The sequence below is a fragment of the Anopheles nili genome, chromosome 2, assembly GCF_943737925.1.
Source record: "Anopheles nili chromosome 2, idAnoNiliSN_F5_01, whole genome shotgun sequence".
NCBI lineage: Eukaryota > Metazoa > Arthropoda > Insecta > Diptera > Culicidae > Anopheles > Anopheles nili.
This window is the reverse complement of record NC_071291.1, coordinates 9,487,830-9,513,164: the sequence shown is the minus strand read 5'-3', so window position 1 is coordinate 9,513,164 and position 25,335 is coordinate 9,487,830. Positions and strand designations below refer to the sequence as shown.

The 25,335-nt window shown below is 48.0% G+C and overlaps 1 protein-coding gene across 1 annotated transcript; it reads left to right on the top strand.

Moving 5' to 3' along the window:
- The first annotated feature begins 815 nt into the window (after positions 1 to 815).
- LOC128721615 (TBC1 domain family member 4) lies at positions 816 to 25,075 on the top strand. Its single transcript, XM_053815385.1, has 10 exons — positions 816 to 935; positions 5,124 to 5,221; positions 5,292 to 5,496; positions 17,450 to 18,025; positions 18,133 to 18,278; positions 18,644 to 18,844; positions 19,555 to 20,466; positions 20,536 to 21,125; positions 21,205 to 21,356; positions 21,434 to 25,075. Exons 1-10 carry the CDS (start codon positions 816 to 818, stop codon positions 22,814 to 22,816), a joined length of 4,383 nt encoding a protein of 1,460 aa, XP_053671360.1. The 3' UTR covers positions 22,817 to 25,075.
- Positions 25,076 to 25,335: the final 260 nt, after the last annotated feature.

The following is a 25,335-nucleotide window of genomic DNA, read 5'->3' as shown; positions in this document are numbered from 1 at the left end:
CTTGGTTCCTGCGCTCGTTGGAAAAGTTTCTCGTTTTCTCACTTTCTATTGCATTTTTTTACACCACGCAATGCTTCAATTCATAAGTATTCCGTCCGATTGGGGGATAAATGAAAGAGGTGTAAAAACCAATTACGTTCAAGAATGCTTCAGCCAGCCTATAGGGCGTATCATCACCCCACCCTCCATTTATATCTTTAACGCTTAATTTGGCAGTTAAAATTTAAGTCCACTCATCTGTCGCTAGCAGATGAATGTTTTGAATTTTTACCTGCCAAAAGTAATGCAGTGCTAATGCGTAAGCCTACATTTAGGCGCACCACTGCAACGTCAAAACATAACTTTTTACATAGATTCATAAGCAATGATCGATTTATGCTCGTGTATGACGACTGAAAGATTTATTCATTTCCGATCCAGTGAAATGCAGTGAGTGTGGTCTGAAGTGTAGCCTGAAGTGAAATAGTTGCACCAGCGCTATGGATGTCCTGTGAGTGTGTGAAAAAAATCCTTCAAATACCGAGCGATTCCTGTGCACGGTGAATTCACGAAACGAGTGTTACGGAATAGTATCGATGTTGTGAGTGTTTGTGTTCGCCAGCTGTGCATGTAACTCTGTGTTAGAAGCTTTTACCCTGTCGCTTTGACGCGGAACGACCGCCTGCTCCGTAGCCCTTGCGCCAGCAGCAACGAAACCCACCACAAAAAAAGCACTGCAGCAGAAACAGCAACAGCAGCAGGAGCAACAGCAGTAACAACGGCACCAACCTAGCCACCACACCACAAAGCTGGACCGGAACGCCACGGCCGCCACCATGAAGACTCGTCTGACGACGCTTACATGGCGTGGATCCGCGTCGGTCGATCCGCGGTTTTCGGCCGCCATGCTGCCGTGGTCCATCGCCGACATCAGAAACCACGAAAGTTACATAACGGTAAGCGGGCCGCGATTAATGTGACCAACACTGTAGCTGCTCACCCCAGCACCGGTCCGAGTTTCCGAGGTTGGTCTGCAAAAACGCCACCAAAATCGGTTCCTTGGACCATTGCGACCTTCATGGTTCGCTGGTTGGACAAGCTTAAATGCTGCGACCCAAAAACAATGATGGGTCTGTGGCACCACATGTGCGGAAAACCGGCACACTGCCTTGGGGCTGGCTTTGAGCAGTCATACCGGCCGATGGATCGATCGTTTCGGCAACTCCGACTAATGCGAACATCCTTGTCCATCATCGTCCACTTCCGTCCACCAGAATCTTTATCACAGAACAAACCAACAGCATAAAAAATCAACCCGCGCTACTACCATGTATCCTTCCGACGGGTTCGAACCACCCCCTTAAGTGAACCTCTAACATGCACGTCGCTTTCAGGTCGATGGAAAATATCGATTTTCCATCGGAAATGCGTTCGCAAACGGTACGCATTTCGCGATTGAGCTATTTGGCGACTCCATGGCTCCCGTGGTTTGTTTGACTCGCGTGTGTGTGTGTGTTGATGGTCGTTTGTTCGGGGTGGGGAAAACTCATTCATCCGCCTAACGAGATTACGTTCTCATCAATTATTAGCAATCCAACCCTGCCAACCTCCATGCCATACGTTCTGGCTCTGAGCAGCATGGGAAAACTTTCACCCGATCGAACAAAGGGACATTTTTGCCGAACTCATGGGGGATGCGTTTTGAGTTGTAATTTTTTTTTTTTAAATTTTTGACACTCGTCTGTTTAGAAGACGCTTTGTGAACAGAAAAAAAGGATTAACGAACAACGAATCTCCATTCGTTGCGTTGTCGAATTTTAAAACTTTCCCTCAGAACAGGAGCGTTTTTTCTCAAGCGTAATATTACGCCACCTGCAATCGAGATAAGTATGTTAATCTGTACGGATTTGATTCGCGCACGCGGCCGCCTTTTGGGACCGTTTTGGTGCGGTGATCTCGTGATGGAATAAATTAAAATGCTTGCGCAGAAAGCGCTACCATCAAAGATGTGCGATCGCACGAGGCGCCGTTAAAATTACGTGTCAATAATGGTAATTTCGTGGAGCGAACATTAGCATTCATTAAAATGCGGCGTGAAGCTCATTATCCCGACGCCAGTTTTGTGACGACGCAAGCAAATGTTGGCTCGCGTTTCGGAGTACTGCCGCTATCCTGCCGAAGCTCAAAAGTGTCGCAGATTTACGAAACTCGCTTCTCGCCCGGGGGCTGTTTACAAGCGCAAATGATTGTTTCACGGATGACACCGCTAGAATGCGCCATTTTGGGTAGTGTGCATGGATAAATTCATCAAGCCAGTGGCAACGCGCAATCAGCATTTACTAGAACCCGCTTCATCCCAGTGTACGGGAGCAAATCTTGCTGCCAGAGCCATGGGAAAGAGAAGAGCCAAAGCTTTTTCCGGAAGATCCAGGGATGTGGTTGAAGGCGCCTTTTATCCTGGGCCGTGCTGCTGGCAGTACCACTGAGCGAACGGGACGACCATTGTTGCCTAACGAACCGAACAAAACTCTGTTAGGTTGGCGCGGTTCTTGAAGCATCCTCGAGCACGTCTCAAGGCCCAGCTAACGGCAGCTGAACCTGTAATGGGACCAGAGCGCAAGGAAACCGTCCTGCCAACATTCAACGGAAGCTTGCCCGTTTCATATGCACCAACAGCTCACTGGAAACATGCACGATACGTCGGAGGGCCACCTCCCCGTTTCGAAAATTAATTACCACCTAGAAAAGAGCTTTCATATGCGAAAATACTATTAAAATTGTAATGAAGCGAAAGTAAAGTGGGTGGTATGGTGAAATAGCGCAATAAGGATAAAACCCACCCACCTGCGCTAGAGTAGGCGTACTGAGAGCTCATCCACGGCAAGATTGACAAGTGCTCAACGTGCTGGGCAGGTTTAATTAAATGGAAAATATTCAAAAACCAGCTCGTTTATGAAGCAGCAGTTCTTCATTAGGTTGTTGATGGAAACAGGAGTTTACTGATGAACGGATTGAAACAACCGCCAATTTATCAGGTAGAATTGATGGTCGTTTATATCCTGTTTTGATAATTAGTCATGCAGTTGCGTATATAGACTTTCTTTTTGGCATGTGTTACGATGCTGAGAACTTCAAATTCCACTGGAACATGATCTTCAGCTGTTTGGACCTTCGTTAGCTTGTATATCTTGTATATAGCAGCTTTGTGATGGGAATAAAACATTTTGCTGTTTTCAATTCGCATCCTTAAGCTTCCGACCGCATTTCTTGCAATGTTGATTGTCGACCCAGAATAAAAAAAAATCCATTTACATCCGTTCACCGAGAATTGGAGAAAAAAGTTCCTCATCTCCTCATCTGCCTCGCATCCGCTTGATGTCGCTCGGGCCCAAAAGCCATTTGCTACGGCAAGAAAACCGACGGATACCATCCAGAAAGGCTTTCGAACCGATGCCTTTGAAGTGAGCGGATTTATTGTCCTCCTGGGAGTGCTCCTGGCCGGAATGGGCCGTCCGGCGAAAAACGAATCCCACCACTTGCCAACGCCGGCAAACACCCGAAGTGCCTTTCTGTACCACCGGTGGAGAAGGCTCGTTCACACTTTCGTCCGTTATCGAGACACGGCACATCATCCGGGGCCGGAAGGATTCCGTCCCGTCTCCAATTAGCGCCGCTGGGTTGACGCTAGTGTCGTTAGGATTCCGACCGAGTCGTCCGGAAGGCGTTTTGCTCGGGTGCTCAGGATATCTGTCCGGTTCTTGCTCGAGTGGGCATTTTTCGCTCATTTTCTCGTCGGATGGACTAGGATGGAGCATGGTGTTTCGACGTAGGCGGGATAGACCATCCGGTCTGAGGCAAAGAAAAGAATGTTGTTCGCCGCAAATGTCCTCGTTATCGATTGTATAGCGTATGGCGAGCACAGGAGTGTTACTAGCAAAGCATTTAGCGATGGCTCGCCAATGCGATGAAAAACCCCCGGTACCGGTTTCTAAGGAGCACTCAGCATTCGAGCTGCTCAGAGCTAAGAAATGACTGCTTCGTCTCAGGACCTTGGCCGCTTACCATGCGACCCTTGCACACTTTATTGCAGCTCGTATCCATAAACTTTTCCAGTGGATTAGCCTCCCTGAGCGAGATGGGAACGTTGCCGGTGGGAAGATCCCTGAAAGGTAGCTACGGACTCGTGTGGAGACGAACGGCTGTGGGGCTGTAAAAGTCACTTAAAATTAAACTTCCCAACTTGGAGACGCATCGAAGCGTGTAACTCTGGTGAGAGCAAGTGAAGGAAGAACTTTATGCGCCGTACACCACGTCGTACGACGAGATACAATATGGGTAGAGTTGGTTGAGGATTTAGCAAAGTTTATTATACAGATGTCAGGTGTATGCCAGTGACATGTGTCGGATTTATGACATGTACATCCTTCCTGGTTTAGTGTTACTAATGCTTTGCTACATTCATTGCGTTTTGTCTTGTACAGTGAGCCTGGGATCGATTTACTTCGGTTTTTTGAGGTTATGATCCGGCAGGAAGATTACGTATTAAAACTATTCAGATCGCTAGCTCACTAGATATGGACACTAGATCGTGAATATAGCTTAGCTCAAATTCAATTAGATGATCTACCTCTCAATTAGAGTGGTCGTGATCAGTGCTATAGATACGAGGTCCATCAGGATCGGCATAAAACATAGAACATATCCAAGTACGCCAGCCATTTTATTTGTAGACTAGCTTACAGAAATAGAAACGTAGTCCAGCAGTAGCGTAGTGGGTAGAGGTGGAAAAAGCAGAAGCGATAAGCTCGAGATTGGCCATTCCAAAGTGCACCCAATCGACTGTCATTAACACCACATCACAGAGCCGGGCAAATTGCTTCTGACTGGCCATGCTATCGATACGTCCACTCGCAATTGCCACATTGAATTCGCGCGCATGTGAAGGGACTCCCGCAAGTCTGCTCGACCATAGTTTGAGGGTGGGAGAGCCTACACCCATCACGACAGGAGTTCGTTAGGAGTTTATCGAGATTTATCGTTTCTTGGGCCCGTGCCAGGGGGAATCGCGTTTCGCCTCAGTATCTCTTTTCTGCACTAACGTATGTTTCTTTCTACGGTGTTTTTTTGTATGTTCTTTTCTTCAGCTATCGGTTGGCGTAGAGGACGGTGTACTGGCCGCATACAACACGGACTTTGAGCTGCAATTCGAACACAAGCTTAAATACATCCTCGGGTACTGCAGGTAAGTCTTCCCACCGCCCAACGGGTATTTCGCTGTCTACATTGTACTTACCACCCCGTCTTATGCACAGGGTGATCGTGAAGCAGGAAAAAGGCAAAAAGAACGCTGATTTTCTCATCCCGAAAGCGACCAGCACTCGGCCGCAACCGATCACGATCGGTAATGATAGTGTTGCGGAAATCTTCGGGCCCGAGTTTGGACTGGTGTATCTGCTGAAAAACCCACAGGATCCGCTGCTGCACATACACTTCTACGAATGTGAAAAGCACGAACAGGTAGGTGCAACTAAATGGGCAAATAATTTGAATGTAATGGAGGTGTAGTCCATGTTAAAGGGACTGCGTTATTTGATTGGATATTTTTTATCACATGTTCAACGCCCAGGATTCACTACAGAATTCTTGCTAGAACTGTTAATAAATTTCCCATACCAAGTTCGCTATCGATTCAACAACGAACAAACGTTATAACGTTGTTCAAGCTTCAAACCATGATTAATATACGCTCATAAAACTGCTTACACTGGCACCAGTTGTGTACGTAATCTCCCTGCTAGTACCCTGAAACACGTTCCTCAACCACGAGCTCCTAATTCTTGCCTGCCAAGGGTGCCCACGCACCTGGCCGGCTGACCGGGAAGAAGGTCAATGTCTGTGGCCTGTTGCGTTGTCCCGGTGGAGGCAAGGACTTATCAACGCAATGGCACGCACCTATTCCAGGATTCGTCGTTCACATTGAGGTTTATTTGGTGTGCCTGTTATGCGGAACTCGTTGGCCGATTGGGGGCGTACAAATGTACATACCTGGGATGGTTCGTTGACCGGACGGTTTGCGATGGAATGCGACCCAGGTGTTAATGGTACATCAGGCGGATTGTTGTAGGTTTGAGGATGAAGCGTCCTCCAACGTTCATTAGAGACGATTCGTATGGTAATTATCTCATTAGGCGTGTTTATCTCTCTTTCTCACTCCCAGCTGGTCGAGCTGTCACAAACACGCCGCTGTTTTGCCAGCTGACATTCTCCAGTGAATGGCTTTATCACAAAATGGTTGGTAAACAGGGCCATTTCCGTAAACAGAGCCCAAAGGGTGATGCTTTTCGGCATGTTTTGCCATCGATATCTCAAGGCCGAGTAACCCTATAGCAGCGTGTGGTTTGAATTAAGGCAGCCCTCGTTCTCAGGGTGACCGTCACGGACTCATTATCGCTAATTCAGCTAGTGTCCGCTAGAGGGCAAAGGATCCGCAATCTAATGTTGCTATCGAAGACTCTTCGTTTGCTTTCTAGTCTTGTAGCGCATTTGCAGCACAGATTTACGGTGATTATGAAGAATGGGCAGTCATTTATAAAATGATACTGAACGATTTTCAACGCCAAAATGGCCTATTCTCCCGGCAAGTGCACCTGTGCTTGGCTGTATCTCGCTTATCTGCCGACTACATGGCGCGCGGCGTGCCGGTTGGCCAACCAACCGACAAATTCACCAAAAATGTCAATCGGCACGAAACCCAGTTCATGACTTCGCGTGACTTCCCTGTTCCATCCTGGGGCTGCTCAACTTCCAGCTGTTTCGTGCATGCAGGACGTCCACAAAGCGGACCAGCAAGTCCTGCTGCGGTGCGCCAGCAACTGCTATGGGTGCTAGTGTGTTACAGCAACTCTCCCGTTCAAGGAGTGGCCGAAAGAACGAAACCCGACCCCCGGGTGGCTGGCTGAAGTGGTTTCGGGAGCGTGATTTTTGGCGCATGCCGTGAGCCTATGCATGACGCACCGTTCCTACGTTCATGGATGGAGGAAAGAAAAGCTAATTCGCCTCTGCGTGACTGAACGTTTTAGAAGCCCCCCCTCGGTGGGAAGCACGAGCGAGAGGATACACCGCGATACTTTGCAAACGTTACGCGAAATCTGACCGTCGGTCTACTGGGAGACGACCCCCGTTTCGTGTCCTCCGGCTGGTGACTGTTCACGCAGCGTGATAGCGAACTAGAACGATCTTGATTGTTCGCTTCAATTGATGCCATAAAGCCACACTGTCGTGTCCTTTTGGTGCGAGGATACAACGGAGCTTGGTCTGGGTTGCTTTAAAATGCTTGGAAAGGTGTAATTTTTCGCTACCTTCACAGCGCCCTCGGGCTCTCGCTGAAGTTTAGCCTCAAATAGGGGCTAGGTTGCTCACTAACGGTAGCAAACTGCAAATGAACCCAAGAGCAGTCACGTCGCTGGATCTTCGCTATCTTTGTACCATCATGGAGATTAGTTTTTGCGCTATGAAATCTAGTTGGGTACACAGTTTGCAACACGGGTAGGATTAACTTGCTGCTCTGTTGTTATTTGAGCAAGCCTAGAATGGATTTACTGGTAAATTTTTTCTTAACTTCATAAACTCACAGAACCTGTTCTTACCTTACCTTTCATGAGGTCAACTATTGTTGCGGAGATAACAACAACATGTGCAATGTTTATTGAAACGAAGAAAAAACAAGAAAAATTTACTCTACATGATATTCACAACAACTAACAAATACAATAGCTAGCGTTTGTTGATACCATCACGCTAACCAACTAACGAAAAATGATGCTACATGAAAAGAAGTGGATAAATGCAGTCTGCATTCCGTGCCGATGCACCATTGGTGCAGCAGCGTGTCGTGCAACAGGCTGAAAGTGATTTCCCGCAATTAAAGGGAATGGATACTGCGCCGAAAATGACTCTCGCATACACCCATGGCTCGGAAAATGCATCTTGCAGATAAAGCACTCTATTTTCGTCACGCTGTAAAAGAACCGAAGATTGATTTTTTCTTTCGCCACCTTATCTGTCTTTACTTCAACCCACGTTTTGAACATTTTACATGGCTTTGTGTGCATACGCTCGTAAGGAGTCCTTACCAGCGCAACACAATTCTCCCTCGGTCCCGTAGTCGAGTCGTGGTGAGATCGTGTTAAATGGAAGCTTGCTCATATTCGTCTCACGTCGTCTATTTGACGGCATGGGATGCAATCGGTGCTTGTGATACAAAAACGGGGAAAGAAAAAACGAACCAGCACCGCAAATAAAAACCCCACAACACGTAAACACAAGTTCCTCCCACCAGCTTGTTCGTGTTTTCCCGCTTCCCTCGGGCAGCATCGATCGTCCAACAAAGCAGAGTGCGCGATGTTTGCAACACACGCAGTCAGCGCATGATGGCGCGCGCGAAATACGTTGGTCCTGTGCCACGGTGTGCATGCGATGCCGTACGACCACGAAAACCCACACTAGCGGCGGTTTGACAGATGGCCGAATGGTTTACGATCGCTCACCCGTATGCAGATCGGGCGAGTGTTAGTCGAAAGTTTCCCATCGCCGCCAGCACATCGGTTGCGGCAAAACGTGACCGACGGAAAGGTCGAAACCGAAACAGTCGGAAAATTGTTACCCCAGATTCGTTCGGAAAAGGCCCAGTAGGCAACGCAACCGTCCTTCAGCTGAGCAGCTCGGCACAGCGTTTACACAGGACGCCGCACACTTCCGGTGCAATTGTGCGAGTGCGGGCGTGCCGGAAAGCCATTTTAATCGGAACGGAACGGACCGCTTCCGGAGAGTGGCGGCATATACGAGAGAAGAAGAAAAAGAAAGCCAACCCCTATTGTGGAAAAGCTCCGATGGCGACGGTAAAGTGTGACGATAATGAGCTGTGTGAGTTGCCGCAACGAGGATAAAACTAATCACGCTAAGTGCGTTTCGTATCACGTCGGTGTTGACCGTCGTTGTGAGCTCGCCCTTGAGACAGTGGTCTCGGTGTCACCCGCCATTACGAAACCATCCCTTTTGCCCATCGTATCTGCGGCATGCATGGCTTGCTGGTTTGATTGGCCTTCCGGTTGGGAAATGCGCACCCAAAGCTTGGTCGTTGTTTGAGTGGTGATTTGATGAAGAGCGCATTCGAATACGATCGCACGAGGTGTGATCGATTGTCGCCTCCTGTAGGACCTTTGATTCACTCCACTTTCGGAAGTGCTACGACGGACGTCTGCAACCTTTAAAAAGGTTTCAATCGTTCGCTTTTTTCTCGATTTTTCCAATCCACCCCAAAAAAACAATGTAACAACGGTCCCCAGTTCGGTGGACGTGCTAAGAGAGCAGAGAGTTTTTTTCCCTGCATCTCTGTGTGTGTGTGTGTGTGTGTGTGTGTTTGGCTATTTTCTGTCGCCTTTCTTTCACGCCGAAAGACGGCACACGGCCCGACGGTGGGATTATTTTTAAACAAGCCAATCAAATCAGGCCAACGTTTCGCCGCTCGACCGGTTTGCTCGAACGCCACGATGCCAATCTCTGGATGCGTGTTGCTCAAATCGGATATGTTCGAGATTGTTTGCTTCACAGCGTTTGTTTTGCTTCAGTGTGTTGTAGTGTACCGGTAACCATTTCGGTGCGGTGGAATATTTCTCAACCATTACCTTTGCCAAGGCTCTAGCCACTCACAGTCGGATAGGTTGCGTTGATCGATTGGTGGCGACTTTGAAGCGTTTCGCACCGAATACAAACAAAAAAAACCATTGCTTCGGTGGCCAAAGCCGGCTACATAGTGGAGAAGACCAATTGAAGCCACCGGAGAACCGGGCGTCGGGACGACCGGCACAGTGCAAGTCAGCCACGAGGGAAGCCCCAACAAATCAAGTGCAATAGAAAGGCGACCGTGCAGGACCGAGCACCGATTCGTGACGGAGTAAACAAATCAATAAAAATTGGCTCCGTCCACCGTGGGGATCGGAACTCGGTGTGGACGCAAGCGCCACCCGTGTGCAAGCGTGTGTTGCGCTTAAGTGGTAACAATTGGGACTGATTGAGTCCCACAGTAGTCCGCTCTCAGTGACCGTTTACAGTTGGGTGATAGCGTGCGTGCGTGTGTGTGTGTGAGGAGGTGATCCTGTTCCAATCAGCTAGTGACCGGTAAAAGATAGAGCCTTCCAGAAAATGTTTACCCTACCAGTGTGCAAGGACAACGTCATGGTTACCTCCTGGAGTGATGCTTCGTCCTATCGGATGAAGAAAAACGTAAGTAGCTGCCCTTACGATAATGTGGGTGTGTGCGTCTTCATCGACACGCCACCAGGTGTCTCCATCGACACGCCACCAGGCGCCTCCATCGACACGCCACCAGGCGCCTCCATCGGTGCAAAACCACGCTACTCAAAACGAAGAAAATAGCGGTTCCCATCGATGGCCAGCAATCGAACGAACTATATTAGGCCACAATCGATGAGTGTAATCGCGCACTGCGGTATCCTTCGCCAAACCGCACGGTTCGAGGCAATAAAGCTCATCTCCCTGCGGCCACGGGTCGAGCGTCTGAGAGATCGTCTACTCGAAGGTTGGCATCGAGGGCACGGTACCGTTTTGCAAATCGTTCTGCTACTCATTTCGCTATTATAGCGGAGTTTCCTGTTCGTTTCATTCGTTTGCGTGGTTTCTTCGCGGCGCGTTTTGTGCTGATTCCGTTTTATTTTATGTTTCCGGGCAAGAATCCACCAACAGAACGCGAGACAACGGCATCGGCGAGCGTTGTATCCCGCGGGGTGACGATCAAACACCGAAAAACGGTATAATTTATTCATGACCTCTAGCTCTCAAGCACCGGTGAGCCGAGCGGATGTGCAAAACTCCGGTCTCCGATGTGGTTACGTTCTTTTTTCTGCTTTCTTGTAGGTTACCTTTTTTTCCCGCTATTCACGCACGTCCTCATACGTGTCTTATCCGGGCTATGATCAAAGATGATTGGTATCCCGCATCCCACGAGCGAGACCCAAACATCAGTATTGTGCAGAAAAAAAAAACGAAACAAAAATAGTAACACTTTACGATTCCCGATCGTACGTGTGTGCGCGCGCGCAAGGTATTGTGTGGTTGATGAAGTACGAAAAAAAAATACCTAAAATGAACCCTCTTGGGTACAGCAAGGGTGCTACCTTTATCGCATCCAATTTATCTTTCACCGATACGCCTCTCGGTGAGTTGTGGTGAAGAGGAGATGACGAGGAACTTCCGGCTCGTCGGCAGCCAGCCGCATATATATAAATTAATCTGCATTAATCTGCACGAGGCATATCCGAACGGTGTGATTGACCGAACGCCCTCGGCTACCTTGAAAGCTAATGAATGTCCGAAAGGATACTAATGAGTAAGCGATTCCGGATGTGGTATGGTTGTTGCAAAAATAAAAGCATCAATGTGCTAGATTTCCCATGCCGTGCTCCATCCATTCCTTTCAATTCGTTGTTATAATTTGTCTGGTGTTTGGAAGAATAATTGCTTCACGTTTCAATTAGCAGCTATATATATTTTATTCGCTTACGCTTTCAAGCTGTTTCAATGGGCAATGGGCGCCCTCGGAAGTATATTATTAACCCTTATCATGCGCCTACTCATGCCACCCAGACGGTGAAAGTTATCATATCACTCGTGCCAGACAGTACAAAAAAAAAGCAATATGAAAAACACCTTCATTAAGAACGTGTCAGTCAAGCGTCGGCCGGGCGCTAGGCACTCGCTGCTCACTCCTGAAGCAATTTTTCTTCTATCCCATTAGACAAAACGTCGAGCCGGGCGTTGTATTTCGAGCCCGTTTCGAGCGGACAATTCCAGCTACGAATCCTTATATCCATAATGCTTTTCAAACTGCTCAGCCAGCCCATTCAGCATACAACACACAGAGAATTCACGCGTTGCCGTTGCCGCTGTTCACGCTCGCTCATTAGAGCCGGTTTTTCGAGGGAAGCTATTATATACCGCGGGAAACCCACCATTTTCCGGTCCCCCAGGAATGGTTCGGTGGTAAACGGTGGCTGAAAATTCACCTAATCCTTCGCTCACAGCCCGAAATGCAATTTGGACAAACGCAAACGGTAGGTGCGCACATAAACAGCCAGTCGGGTCGGAAACGTCCAAACGAACGAAATTAAGGATTATGGGCTCCAACCGTGCGGTCGCCGGTGCCTGGCTGTCTCCGTACGGAGACCCCTGATACGTACACCACCACGTAGCAACACCGGAACGTGACGGTTGCCACCAATACCGGGACCAACGAGCAGCTGACGAGCTGCTCGAACGATCGTTGGCGTTAGGAAGTTCGTTTCACTGGCGCGATGTACGACATTTTGTTGGATAAATGAAGTCGGAAAATCCCCGCCAATTTGTGAGAGATTAAAGCTTCCATGCAATGTTTGCGAGTTTTTCTTCTGTTAATTTCATTCACGGGAAAATTCACTGTAAAAATGTCCACGAAGTGTTCAGTTTTAGAATGTGTCATTAATGTTTTCTCAGAAAATGGTGAATTTTGGCCAGATGTTGGATTGAAAATATGTGATCAAAAGCATTGCCAATTATTATATGGCCACGAAAATTGGCTTCCCTCAGCGTTCCGACCTATCGGCGCACGTTCGCTTACGCCGGAATGGGCAGTTGATAATAATTACACGTTCCAGCCGGACGGACGAACGTGGAACGTAGCAAACGATTATGTGACTCTGACGGTGCGTTTTGTTTCTCAATAACCTGAAGCATTCCAATTCTAGTGGCATGCTTGCATTCTTCCCATTCCGAGCAGGTTGCGCAAGAATGCGCGAGAGTGGAAAAGGACGATTTTATTGATCCTTCGAGTGTCGAGCAGAGGAGAATAAATAAAGCTGAATAAACCTGTCATCACCGCGTATGTTGACTCACACTCCTTCAGTGAAAGAGAGAGAGACCCAACACCACTAAAACAACTCCAACACGATGGTCGAAATTGTGTTCGATCTAAAAATAATGATCTCTCACCTTCCCGGTCTGTGAGTGGAAGGACGTTTTCTAAGGGTGATTTTCGCTTCACACTTGAGCTGGAAGCTTGAGCGGGACTCCATTCAGATGGTTTCCGAATTGTAAATCTCAATTTAATGACCACCGATTCGAGGAACCGTGCGAACCATGCCTGGGAAGCATGTACGAGAGCCGTTTCGAAAGATGCTCAATCACGCGGCCCACAGGAGACAAGGCAAGCCCAAATCGATCGTCTTCGAAGCAGGTCCGTCCGTCAAAAGGCGCCTTCGTCGTGGGGTTGATATGATTCATCAGTATAACATTTACCATTCGCACAAACCTGCCCACAGGCACGCATTCAGTACGCTTATCGAATCTGTAGCATGCACTTACCCGTAGGAACTGCGCCTGTGCAGAGAGTGTGATTAATATTTAAATCACTCGACATGCTTCCCGGTGACAACAAAAGGCATAAAAAATGCCTCGCGATAGCAAAAAAGAATGCAAATCTTTCGAGATGCCTATCGACGGGCAAGGATCCGTACCCGATGGGTCAACCAGTAGCAAAAAGGGCCGGGTTTTTATGTCAATATTTTTTTCTAATTAATGCCTGTTCTTCGAACGCTATGGAGAGGGAAAATGAATAATCGCGAGCGGCCTCATTCCCCGAAGGTAATGGAAAAAGTTGACAGCTTGTTTTTTTTGTGTGTGTGTTATTGCAGAAGCTTTTTTCCCCAGCAAATTAAATCCGCCGGGGACGCTTGCCGATAAGAAGAGTAGGGATTAATAAAATACCCATAGCAAAGTATAACCATTGTTTGGGGCGAATCGATTAATGCTGTTCATTTTGTTGTAATAACGGGTCGCTGTTTTAAACAGAGTTTGTGTTCATATTCGATTAAAAATTTAAAACAAGTTTGCGATTTCCATTCTCTACCTCTGAATGCTCAATCGTCTTTTAATTTGCTCTATACACTCGCTGTATGTACACCGATTGTGACCTCAAATTAAGCATAATCGCACAAAGATTACCCACGGCTCTTTTCGAAATGTATTTACCTAAATATTGCACCGCGTTGCACTGAAAAATGACCTCACCAGTGATGATTGCGCGCGACCTGGTTTTGATCAAACAAGCGAGTGCCATTAAAAAACAAAAAACTACTTTTCATTCGGCTCGAGCGAAATGTTCCTTTCGCTCGGTTTTCCCTACTGTCGCTTCTTGCAGCCATCGCAATGTGTAATTTCACCTTCATCATCGTACTAGCCTAATATGACCATTAGCCCGGCCGGTTCCTAATTGAGGTCAACGCCAGCACCACGGCACTACTACCTGTGTGAAAGGTGTTACTAAAAAAGGACCCTCTCCCCCGGCACTTTGATCCGAACCCGTCGTCCCGTGTTCGGCGTAATATATTCAATATTGACCGGCAGCGGTAATGCATGCAGAACCAGTAAATTTATTTCGTCTCGGGCTGAAGGTAGGCTGGGTGGCTCGGAAATCTCGGCACAAATCCGGTGAAGCTTCCCTCGAACAGGCGTAGGTGCAAAAGCCTCTCTCGCTTCGTGAAGGACCCACACACTATCCAACGCTGGTGTGCTCGAGGACTTCCGGGTCATCCCAATAACCCTCGTCCATCTCGGAGATGATGAAAGCTTCCCGAATGGCTAAAAATAAACCGTTTTTATTTAACATCTTCCCACCCCGGAGGTCGTAGGCGACAACCCGGTACGGGGTTCCGTCCATTGCAAGGACGAATACGGTGTTTGCAGTGCTTCGACACAACGGCTGGGAACGGAACAGATCGCCAGTGCTCGGAGTGTCACATAACCGGCACCGGCGGTGACGGTGGCAACCGTCCCAGGGCAAAATGGCAAAATCAAATGAACGATATCAACGCAAAACAGGAATTTAATTTCCCCTTGTGCTTCATCCACCTGCGGGGGTGGGGTTCTTTTCGTGGCGTGAAGGGGGGGGGGGGACGGTTCCGGTGGGTTATGTGGAAATGAAGGAACCCAATTGAGTCGCTGCGTGAAAACCCGGGAGCTCCTGCATGCCATGTGGAAAAGTTTTCATGATGGCAAAACTTTAAAAAGCGATTTTTTTCGCTCTCTCTCTCTCTCTCTCTCTCTCCAACCAACCAAGAGCGAATGGTTCGTTACGGGTATGCAAGGGTTGATGGGGTTGGAACAGCATAATCTCTCAACCGTTCGTCGTAGTGTGGTTATTAAAAGAAGCGAACGACCACCGCGGTCAGGCCAATGGGGTGTGGGATATATGGTTGAATGAAGCTTGCTTGATTGCTGAAGGTTTAGGGACTTTTTTGAGCAAACTAAAGCTGAAAACACTTCACTAGAACATCTTCATCATCCACACTTGGTTTAATCGACTAGTTCTGAACATATTATTTGTTCCTTAAATACATCACTTGTACCAAAACCTCTGCGCAATGCGATTTTGCATATTCACTCAAATTTCTGTTCGTTATTTCCCACTCAAAATGCCAAGCGCTTGGTACGACCAAACCCCACAAAGAACGATGATAAATCGCTGCTACTGCGCGTGTGGTGAATAGATGACACCACCATGCTCGAGGTGCGAGCAATGGAAATTCAATTTAGTGTAATTAAATCACAACCATTCATTTCGCCTGCAACGGTGTCGTTGGCGTACCGATACACACCGACGGGCTCAAACGCATTGCCAGAAAGTGGAGTCCTTGCTTCCCGAAACCGGTGTGCGTGGGGATTGGTTTTACCTTTCACCCTTGCAAACGTTCATCTGGGAAAGAGCCATTATTTTCCCCACTCTAGCAGCAATATGGTTGCAGGATTTTCGTTTTTATGATTCGCATCATCACGCCCCGGAACCGGTTGCAGACAGGGATCCTTCCCAATCTCGCTTCAACGTGGCGAACGTGTTCATTTTACGCTCGGAAGCGCAAAAGACGCGGCAATTCTATGAAACTGCTTCAGAAACGGGGGGGGGGGGGGGAATTGTCGTGTCTGGGCTATTGCCGGTTTCAGCTTTTCGTGGAAAGATGGGATGAAGACGATGTAGCTTTTGTTTTAAACGAAATCTTAGATCGCTACCTTTCAAGCGGGAGGCTTCAATTTTAGCTATTTTCGTTGTTTCCGTCCGTAGAGGGAACGCTTTTTTTTATGTCTTCCTACATGGTCTCGTTTTTCGTGAATAGGCTTTGAAGATGTGAGACTTAGTGAATGCGCTCACAAACGAATGTTTGAATCGGTTACATGCATAAACGAGTTTAATAGAGGGAATAAAGGGATGTTCAACACCTCCTTTAACGAAGGTTCAACAAAAGTTGGTAGAGCTCAGCTTTGAATTTGCTTTCCTTATTTTTAGAACATCATAAGTCATTCACAAGTCCTCCCACCTGATCGACTTCGCTTCAGCTGCATCTAAACAAATCATGTTTTGGAAACGTGCGCATTTTGGACGGCTGCAAAGTTTGAACTTTGAAAACAAAAACCATTCACTTCCAACGTCCTTCTGCGCGTGGTGAAGAGTAAACATCGCCCTTCCAATATATCATTATCCACCCCTTTCGCGATGCGTCACAACGTTGTTGTTCCATCCGGCACTATCGAACGGCACAATTAGCCGTCTCTTTTTTTGCTACTACCCCGGGCTGTTTGGTTAGCGAGTAAAAAGCAAACACAAACCCCTGTACGATCGCATTAGAGCGTCAATTATACGTGTCATCGAGGTGCGCTTCCGTGCGGGGTTATAAATAAACCCAATGCCCTGCCGAGATGCGTAAATCTTTTGCACCAAAAAACACCAACCAAACACAGAGTCCCCCACCAACGGTTCAGTCTTATCGATCTCACTAACGAAAACTAACCATCAACTTCAGCAACTTAGCGTCCGAAACACACGAAAATAGTGACCATACAAGCGCACGTGTCAAGGCGGCTAAGGTTACGAGACTCCATTGCATCAGTTGCCGCCCTCCAACTGCAGGCTGTGTGTGGTTTTGTGATGCATCGTCAACCCCGACACAAAAGCCATAAAACACCGCCCTGACAATGGGCGCGCTGTTGTGACGTGTGCACTCACTTGCATTTCGATGCAATCCACACGTGCATGCGTACCGTGTGTTTGAGTCCGTTGTAGCGATCCCGAAAGGGTTCGAACGAATCAGGTGCGGCAGAGAGAGAGAGAGAGAGAGTACGTTAATTAAACGACAAACCTGTGGTTCGCACTTAACTATCTGATGCAGTATCGTGTGCTGGTCGGTACGAGCAGCAGCTTCGATCGTGAGCGATCTTTGGTGTCGCGATCGCGAATATTGCCCACTCGCATTTATTACCACTTTTCACCACACACATGCGCACGTTCCATGAGTGTATTTGTGGGTGTCCGTGTGTCAATTGGTAATTTCTTTGTTCCTGATCATTCCCGTACTCCTGCATCCCGTTACAGATGGCTGAACTGATCCAGCAAATGCGTGATCCTGCCACGATCGGAGGTGGTTCGGTTGGCAGCATACCGCAGAGTATCGTCTCGTCCAGTGCGAATCAGAACGATCTGCAGAAAGCCCTACGCAACCAGGGCATCCATTCGACGCCGGCCTCCAACTTGAAGCTGTCGGAACAGATGCGGCACGCGCAGCACGATAGCAGCCCCACGTTGGCGTATCAACAGCAGCAACAACACCATCAGATTCATCAGCAACAGTACCAGAATGGTGGTCCTGTGGGTGTTGGTGCGGGATCGAATCGATTGGCCACGTCCAAGAGCTACTCGGGTGGGTTAAATCATTCGGCCAGTGGAGGAAACATCCCAGCAGGAGGTGCCGGTAGTAGCAGCATCTCGTCTAGCCTGTCCTCGCTGCCGGACATCTCCGCCAACAACTCGCAGTTTTTCGAGGTGCTGTACGTCGGCAAGATCAAGGTGTCGCACAAACGCGTCCCGTACACCTTCATCGATGACGCGTTGCCCAAGTTCAAGGCGTACGATGCGGAAAAGCTGCGCCAGCAGCAGGAAGCTACGAAGAAGGTATGTAGTCCTCCCTTTGTGTCACGAGCGTCTGAGGGAGTAACTGATGACGGTGAGTCTGTAAATCTGACGATGACGTATGTGTGTGTGTTGTTTGGTTCCTGCAGCAAAGCACACCGGTAGGAGGAGAACCAGCAACCGATACAGAAGGCGAGGACAGGAGCAATGAGGTAACGCCACCGACAACTGACGACCCGCCCGAAGTCTTCCAGGGACGCCGAATGAGCCAGTTCGATCTTCCGACGCGGAAAATGTAAGTGAAACCGGTGCGGGGCATTCGCAACCTTCTTGGAGTGATAGTGTGCGTGTGGTTGCAATTAGAAGTGGCCGCGGCAGCAGCCTAGAGCGTGCACGTTGTGGAGATCTGCGAAGTCAACGAGAGGTCACCTAAGATCACGGTCATCCATTAGCTCTCAAGTAACTCGTCTTTAAAGCGAGATGTTGGTGTTTGGGGGTGGTGGGGTGGAGATATGCTAGAACCCTCACGTGTGCACACCAACCAGGTCGCCTCTCTAATCAATCATCACACATACACACACACACACACAACCACACTCATTTGGTGGCACTCATTTCCTTCCTAACCCATCTACATCCCGTTTACATTCGTATATCCAGCGAGGATGGTTCCGTGCGGGAAAGCACTGCGTCGGGCAACGAAGAAGGCTCGCTTCAAGCTGAGGAAAACTTCACCAAAGAGCAGCAGCAACAGCAACAACAACAGCAACAGCAGGAACAAAATCAACCACAGCCGCCATTGCTATCAATCGCAGCAGTATCAACCAAAGAGAGCAAGTCGTCGTCACCCCAAGACGAGGAGTAAGTGCGGCCCGAGTCATTCGAATTCACCGTTGCTACATATTAGTTCGATCAGTTGCGCTTCGATGATGGTTGATTTGCATGTACGGAACTCGTATGGAGTATGAACGTCCATTGGCGGTGATGATGCGTCCCAATGTTTGCCGTAACAAACTGCTTCTAGTGCCGCTGATTACTAGTTCGAAACGTTTTCGTTCGATTATCATTGTTTACTGAACACAAATCATCACAGTTTTGTATATACCATAGAAATATCTTACGTACAGCTTTTGTTTAATTTACTCTAAACTCAGTTCATTTCTCATCTCCATCGTATGGTGTTGTTATACTATTATTCTGTAACTCGTTTAACTGTTTCATTTACCCGGTAGCTGGTTGTTGTTGTTGTGTCACATTTTGCATTACTGAGTTTTTTTTACAAAAATATTCATATTATGATCAATTCTGTTGTACTCTCAAGTTATGTACCGTGCAATTTTCCTCAGCATATGCCTTACGCCACGGACTGTGTCCTTAATTGTACATCTTGCATTCAATCTAAACTAACAACATCATCGTTTAGTGTATAGTTTTGCAAGTCCTTCAGGTCAATGTATAGTTCAGTAAAGTGGATTTACTTTTGCATGTACCGACAGCTTTTAACTCACCTCGACTTTGTGCTAATCGAATGCTTTTCCTTCTTTACTTTGGCTTTCGGCTGGCAACAATAGCGCTCCAGTGCGACGTGATCGTTCGGCATCGATCGGATCAATACCGGTGGTCGAGCAGAACCGAACGATGGTGTTTCTGATCGGACAGACAGATCTGCGACTGATCAGTCCCGATCGTAAGCAAGTGCTACTGCACAAAGGCTTCCGAGATGTGGCCAGTTGCGCCCAGGGTCAAAAGAATGCGGACCATTTCGGTATCATTTGCCGGGACGTGAACAATGATGGCTACATCGGGTACGTGTTTAAGTGCCAGTCGGAACAGGTAGCGGATGACATTGTGGTGGCAATATCGCAAGCTTTTATCGCTTGCTCAGAGCAGAAACAGAAGGACAAGGCGGCTGCGCAGATATTCTCCTGCGATCACTGTCCGATGCTGTGGTATCACAAGCTGTGCACCGACACCGAAGGCCTAAGCGACAAGAAAACGCAGTACATGATCTTCAAGCGGATCGACACGACGCTCACGGACGACGAGCAGCGGCTGCTGATGGAGAAGTACCACGGAGCGGAAGAAGCCGCCGGACACAGCATCGGTGAGCAGAACCAGTTCCTGATGATGTTGCTGAGGGCACACTGCGAGTCAAAGCAGCAGCGCCACGTGCACGATACGGTCGAGAACAGGACGGAGTTCCTAAACCAGTACCTCGGCGGGAGTGGCATCTTCATGAAGGCGAAACGATCACTGACCAGCTCGTTCGATCACCTGCTGAAGCGACGTACCAGTCGGGACGATTTCTTGGCCGGCGGTGGGCTCAAGGATTCGGCCTCGGTTGGTGAACTGAAAGACGGCAATTTGGAGCCGGTAACGCGTGCAAGAGCATCCACCATCGGGTCGAGTCCCTCCATGAGCCGCAAAAGCTCAGATCTTGGCAGTGGAACGACTCCCCAACTGAAGTCTCCCATGATGGATATGTAAGTAGAAGGCGTAAATGCGTAACTGGATCAGCTTAACCGAGCTTAACGTGTTTGGTTGCGTTTCAGCTTCATCAAGGTGGGCAACAGTCCACGGGATCAAAGTCATGCGGGCTCCTGGCGCCAGGCGATGCTACACCGTGTCGTAACACCGTCGAAGAACATGAAATCCGGTTCGGAAGAGTACATGTCACCGCTACGCTCGAACGGTCCACCGGCCAAGAAGCGTACCCGGGAAGAGCTACGTGAGCTTTGGCGTGTCGGCATTAAGCAGACGATCATACTCAACCGCATGGACAAGGAGAATGCTCATTTGCAGGCGCGTCAGAATGAGATCAAATCAAACGAGATCCGGCGTGTCAAGCTGGAGTACGATGAGATAACAGTGTGCGATAAGCGATCAGCAGAACAGTGGGATACCCTTTTGGACAAGAGTGGTGGACCCACAACACGAGCAAACCAGGCACTTTTGTATCAGGCAATAAAGAACGGGGTACCCCGGTCCAGACGGGGTGAAATTTGGATGTATCTGGCCGAGCAGCACGCTCAACACCATCCCGCACCGATCGATACGACAAACTTTCCAAACTTTAACACCCCGTACCATGTGCTGCTGAAGAATTTGACCGAGCACCAGCACGCCATCTTCATCGATTTAGGTAAGTTGAAATTTTGAAGCCACGTGAAGATAACGACCTGCGGGTAACTAATAACACCCTTTTTCCCCACGCACAACAGGACGGACATTCCCGGATCACAAGTACTATAAGGATGCGCTAGGAGTGGGACAGTTGTCGCTGTTCAACCTACTAAAGGCGTACTCCATCCTCGACCCGGAACTAGGCTACTGCCAAGGGTTGGGATTTATTTGTGCCGTCTTGTTGTTACATGTAAGTAGTGGCTGTGCGAAGGTAATCACCGTTGAGAAGAGCTCGCTAACCTCTAATATCTCTTGTTCTCTTGTTAGCTCGAAGAAAGCGATGCATTCGAGCTGCTGAAGCACCTTATGTTCCGGCGGCAAATGCGTGCCAAATATCTGCCGGATATGAAGCAGTTCCAGCTGCAGCTGTACCAGCTCTCCCGCCTGCTAAAAGACCACATCCCGGAGCTGTACGACTGGTTCGATCAGCATGAAATCTCGCCAACACTGTACGCTGCCCCCTGGATACTGACCGTGTTCAGTTCGCACTTCCCGCTGGGATTCGTCGTGCGCGTGTTCGATCTGCTGTTCCTCGAATCATTCGACGTCATATTCCGATGCGCAATCGCCCTGCTGGAGGCGCACAAGGAACCGCTTCTGCAGCGCGATAACTTCGAGGACATCATGAACTACCTGAAGAACGTAATCCCCAAAAACGATGCCGACGTTATGGAGAAGGTTTTTCGGAATGTGTGCCGGTCCGATTTCTCGCGTCAGCTGATCGAATACCAGGTCGAATATAATGTGCTGAAAGAGGAAATGACCTCACAGAACCATCACCGAGAAAGCTACAATCGGCTGAAGGTGAAACACCAGCAGCTCGATACGCAGCTCCAGTTCGCCCAGTCCAGCCTAATGCAGCTGGAGAAGACGCGCCTCGTGCAGCAGGATCAGATCCAGTCGCTTCAGACGCAAGTGCAGACGCTCGAGAACACCGTCCACACGTTGGTGCGGTTCATCGAACAAACCGTCGACACCCGGTCGGACTACGTTCTGCCAAACGACGTCTGTCGCATCCTGCAGCAGGTGCAAGAAATCCAGCAACAGCAACAGCAGCACCAGTTGGCGGCTGCCCAACATCAGAAAAAACGCTCGCCAATATTCGTAGACCGCAAGATTGGCAAGTCGATCTCGTTCAACAGCAACCTCGGGCTAGCCTTGAACGTGCTGGAAGAGGCGAACGAATCGGACGGCGCCGGCACGCCGACGAAGAAGAAGCAATCCTACTTCCAGAACTCATTCACGCAGATCCGCCAGCAGCGTGCCAGCCTTTGGCTGCATAAACTGGACGAGTGTAACAGCACCAGTCCGGAGCACGCGGGCTCCATCGCTACAGGTGCAGGAGTTGGACTGCCGTCATCAGGTTCGAGGGCACTAGGAGGTAACAGCGATGACAGTGGCATAGCCACCCCGATCAGTCCGCAACTACACGCACCTTCTACGACACCGATGGTCGCCGAATACCGGCCCCTTGTGCCCTTTGATAACCACCCGCTCAGCAGCTGTGGAGATGTGGCGGTGCAGTACAACGGCACAACGCAGCTAAAGTCGCTGAAACCACGAACCCAATCGCGCCACGGATCAGTCTCCTCGATCGTGGGTGATGGGAGTACTGAGCTGCGTCCACAGGCAGCCACAGATCGTAGTTAACGGACTTACACGGCGAGTGAATCAGAGTGACCGGACATCACATTCGGTTAGATTAGGCTAAGCAGGCACGGCTAGCTTTACGCGAGGCCACCAGTAGACGGAAGAAGCAAAGACGCGTGGCAGATGTGTTCAACATCTACGTTCTTCCAGCTTCGGGCTTATCTGGGTCACCGTTCAGATCAGTCGATACCCTTGAGCCATCCAAGATGCGCACCAGGGACGACTTTTCTGCGTGTGGCCGTGATCACGTGTGGTTCATTACTACCCTGGATTTGGGAGCCAATGGCAGTCTTAGAATCAACATTTATTCCTTCTTACTGTATTACATCACAAACACGTGACGTGGATCTATCTATCTCAGTGTAAATGTTCGCTCTTTTAAATTAAAAAACAAATCCTTGCCAGAGCTCACGGCGACTTTATCCTATGTATGGCCATCAATTTTGTCTCGAGTACCGGTCCAGATTTCAGATCGGTTTGAAGAGTGAATTTGTGGGGAAACGAGGATTTAAACGTCGGTTATAAGGGAATTATTTTACCCCCGTTTTAGAGCGGTAAAAGTACTGCGCTACCAAACGTATAGCACGATAGAGTCAGAACAATGAACTACTGCTAGGGATAGAAATGGTAAAAATTCGATCTGAATTTCATCGGTATCTTCTGAAGGAACGTGAAGGATAGAGAATTATATTATTACAAATATTGATCGCTTTTGCAACACAGCAGCATAGACACCCGTGTGTATGTGGAAAGGAACGGACAGCTACAAAACTCAGAAACCAAACCCAACGCCAGTAAATGCTTCGTACAATTTGTGAGTGTGAACGATAGTATAGTGAGTATAGGAACTAGACAACCCTACCCGAGCAGATGTTGGCTACCGTTGTTATTATATTTTTTTTAACTTTTTGCTAGAGCAGGGATCTCCAAATTTTGTGTATCTACAACTGCATTCATGAAAATTTCATACTTCAGACCACTCGCGTGCAATGTCATCATTATTTCGAAAGTTCCCTTCAAAGTGCGCTTTCGCTCCATAATTTTCACAATGGTTAGAGGATAATCGAAATTACTTTGTACAAAGGATCCACTAGACACTATGAGCTATGAATATTATAATTTTAACTTGAACTATGAACACTTTGCGAACCGTAGATTGGAGATCCTATTGCTAGAGCATGGAAGGGCAACATTTTAGGGCGGTTGGAACAATCGTGCTGGGGAATGTACTTATGGGACGTAGACGGAAGATGATTTTTATTTTTTATGCGCCGCAGTGAATTAGAATTAATGCGATTTAGAACCGGTCGAAAGCAGAACAACAACAGCAATTAGTTTGTTGTGTATATTTTGGTAATGTTTTAAAATTAGCTCCCTATAGCATTGTCCCACAGGATCCCGGTGTGGAAAAGCACCGCTAGCAACCAAACAAACCCTTTACGATGTGGTAACCCCTGTAGGACTAATCGGATACACCAAGGACCCCACGGGGAACAAAGTAATTTTCCATTTTTCCTATATTGCTGCGGTTAGCAAGCGCATGGGTCTCGAAGCAGTTAGTTTTGAAACTATAACCAACAGATGGTTGACAATGGGTGAACCGGCATTGTTGGCAAAGGAGGTGTTCGATCGGATTTGTACGCAGGAGCGCTTAAGCATGTGCTTACACCATTGTAGCTTCCAACTGTTTGTAAACGTGCGTCTATGCAATATTTAAACAATACGAAATAGTGCAGCTGCCACCACAACGTCACACATTCACTCATCTTCACTTCATTTAACAATTTTCGTCGGCCTTATTCCCTTGTTTCGAATGATGAACTGTTCGACTATTGTTGTACATCCTCCCTTCAGATTTCACGTTTTCAATTATTGGTTTGAGCTTTAGAGTGGCCTTCGTGAATTTACTGTTTTTATCGGTTTTCTCCTTCGCACAGATCGTAAAACGTGGTTCGCGGTACTTCACATGCGGTTTTCTATTTATTGTAAATATTAAAATCTTTATCATAATCCTAGTTGAGTTGTTGAGTTTCGTTTTATTTAGTTATAGCATTAGTTACTCGCTAATTGCATCGCAAACGCTTCATGATGTCTTGTCCGGATGAAAATCAGAATAGCTAATCTATATCCATGCTTCGGTTATACAAGAGCAAGAAAAAATATATATATATACATATACATAACACCATCTCACGGCAGCAAATATATAGACGTGTAAGGGTATGGAAACGCGAAAGGAAATAAAACTCCGATATATAGCTAAAACGTGGACCGTTTTTCCCTCCAACCCATCCGAAACGAAAAAGTGCAACGTTTCCTGTCTCCTGCCAATACATTCCTTTCGGATATCTGTAGGAAGAAAGATTCAATGCATTAAACTGAAAAGCTGGTTTAGTTACACTGCTGCACGCACATCTCTCCACTACATCATTATGCACCATTTCGTAGGAATAGTTTACCACTAGTCGTTATGAATAAGAATATAATTTAATTTCACTTGCGACCGGTAAAGCCCATTT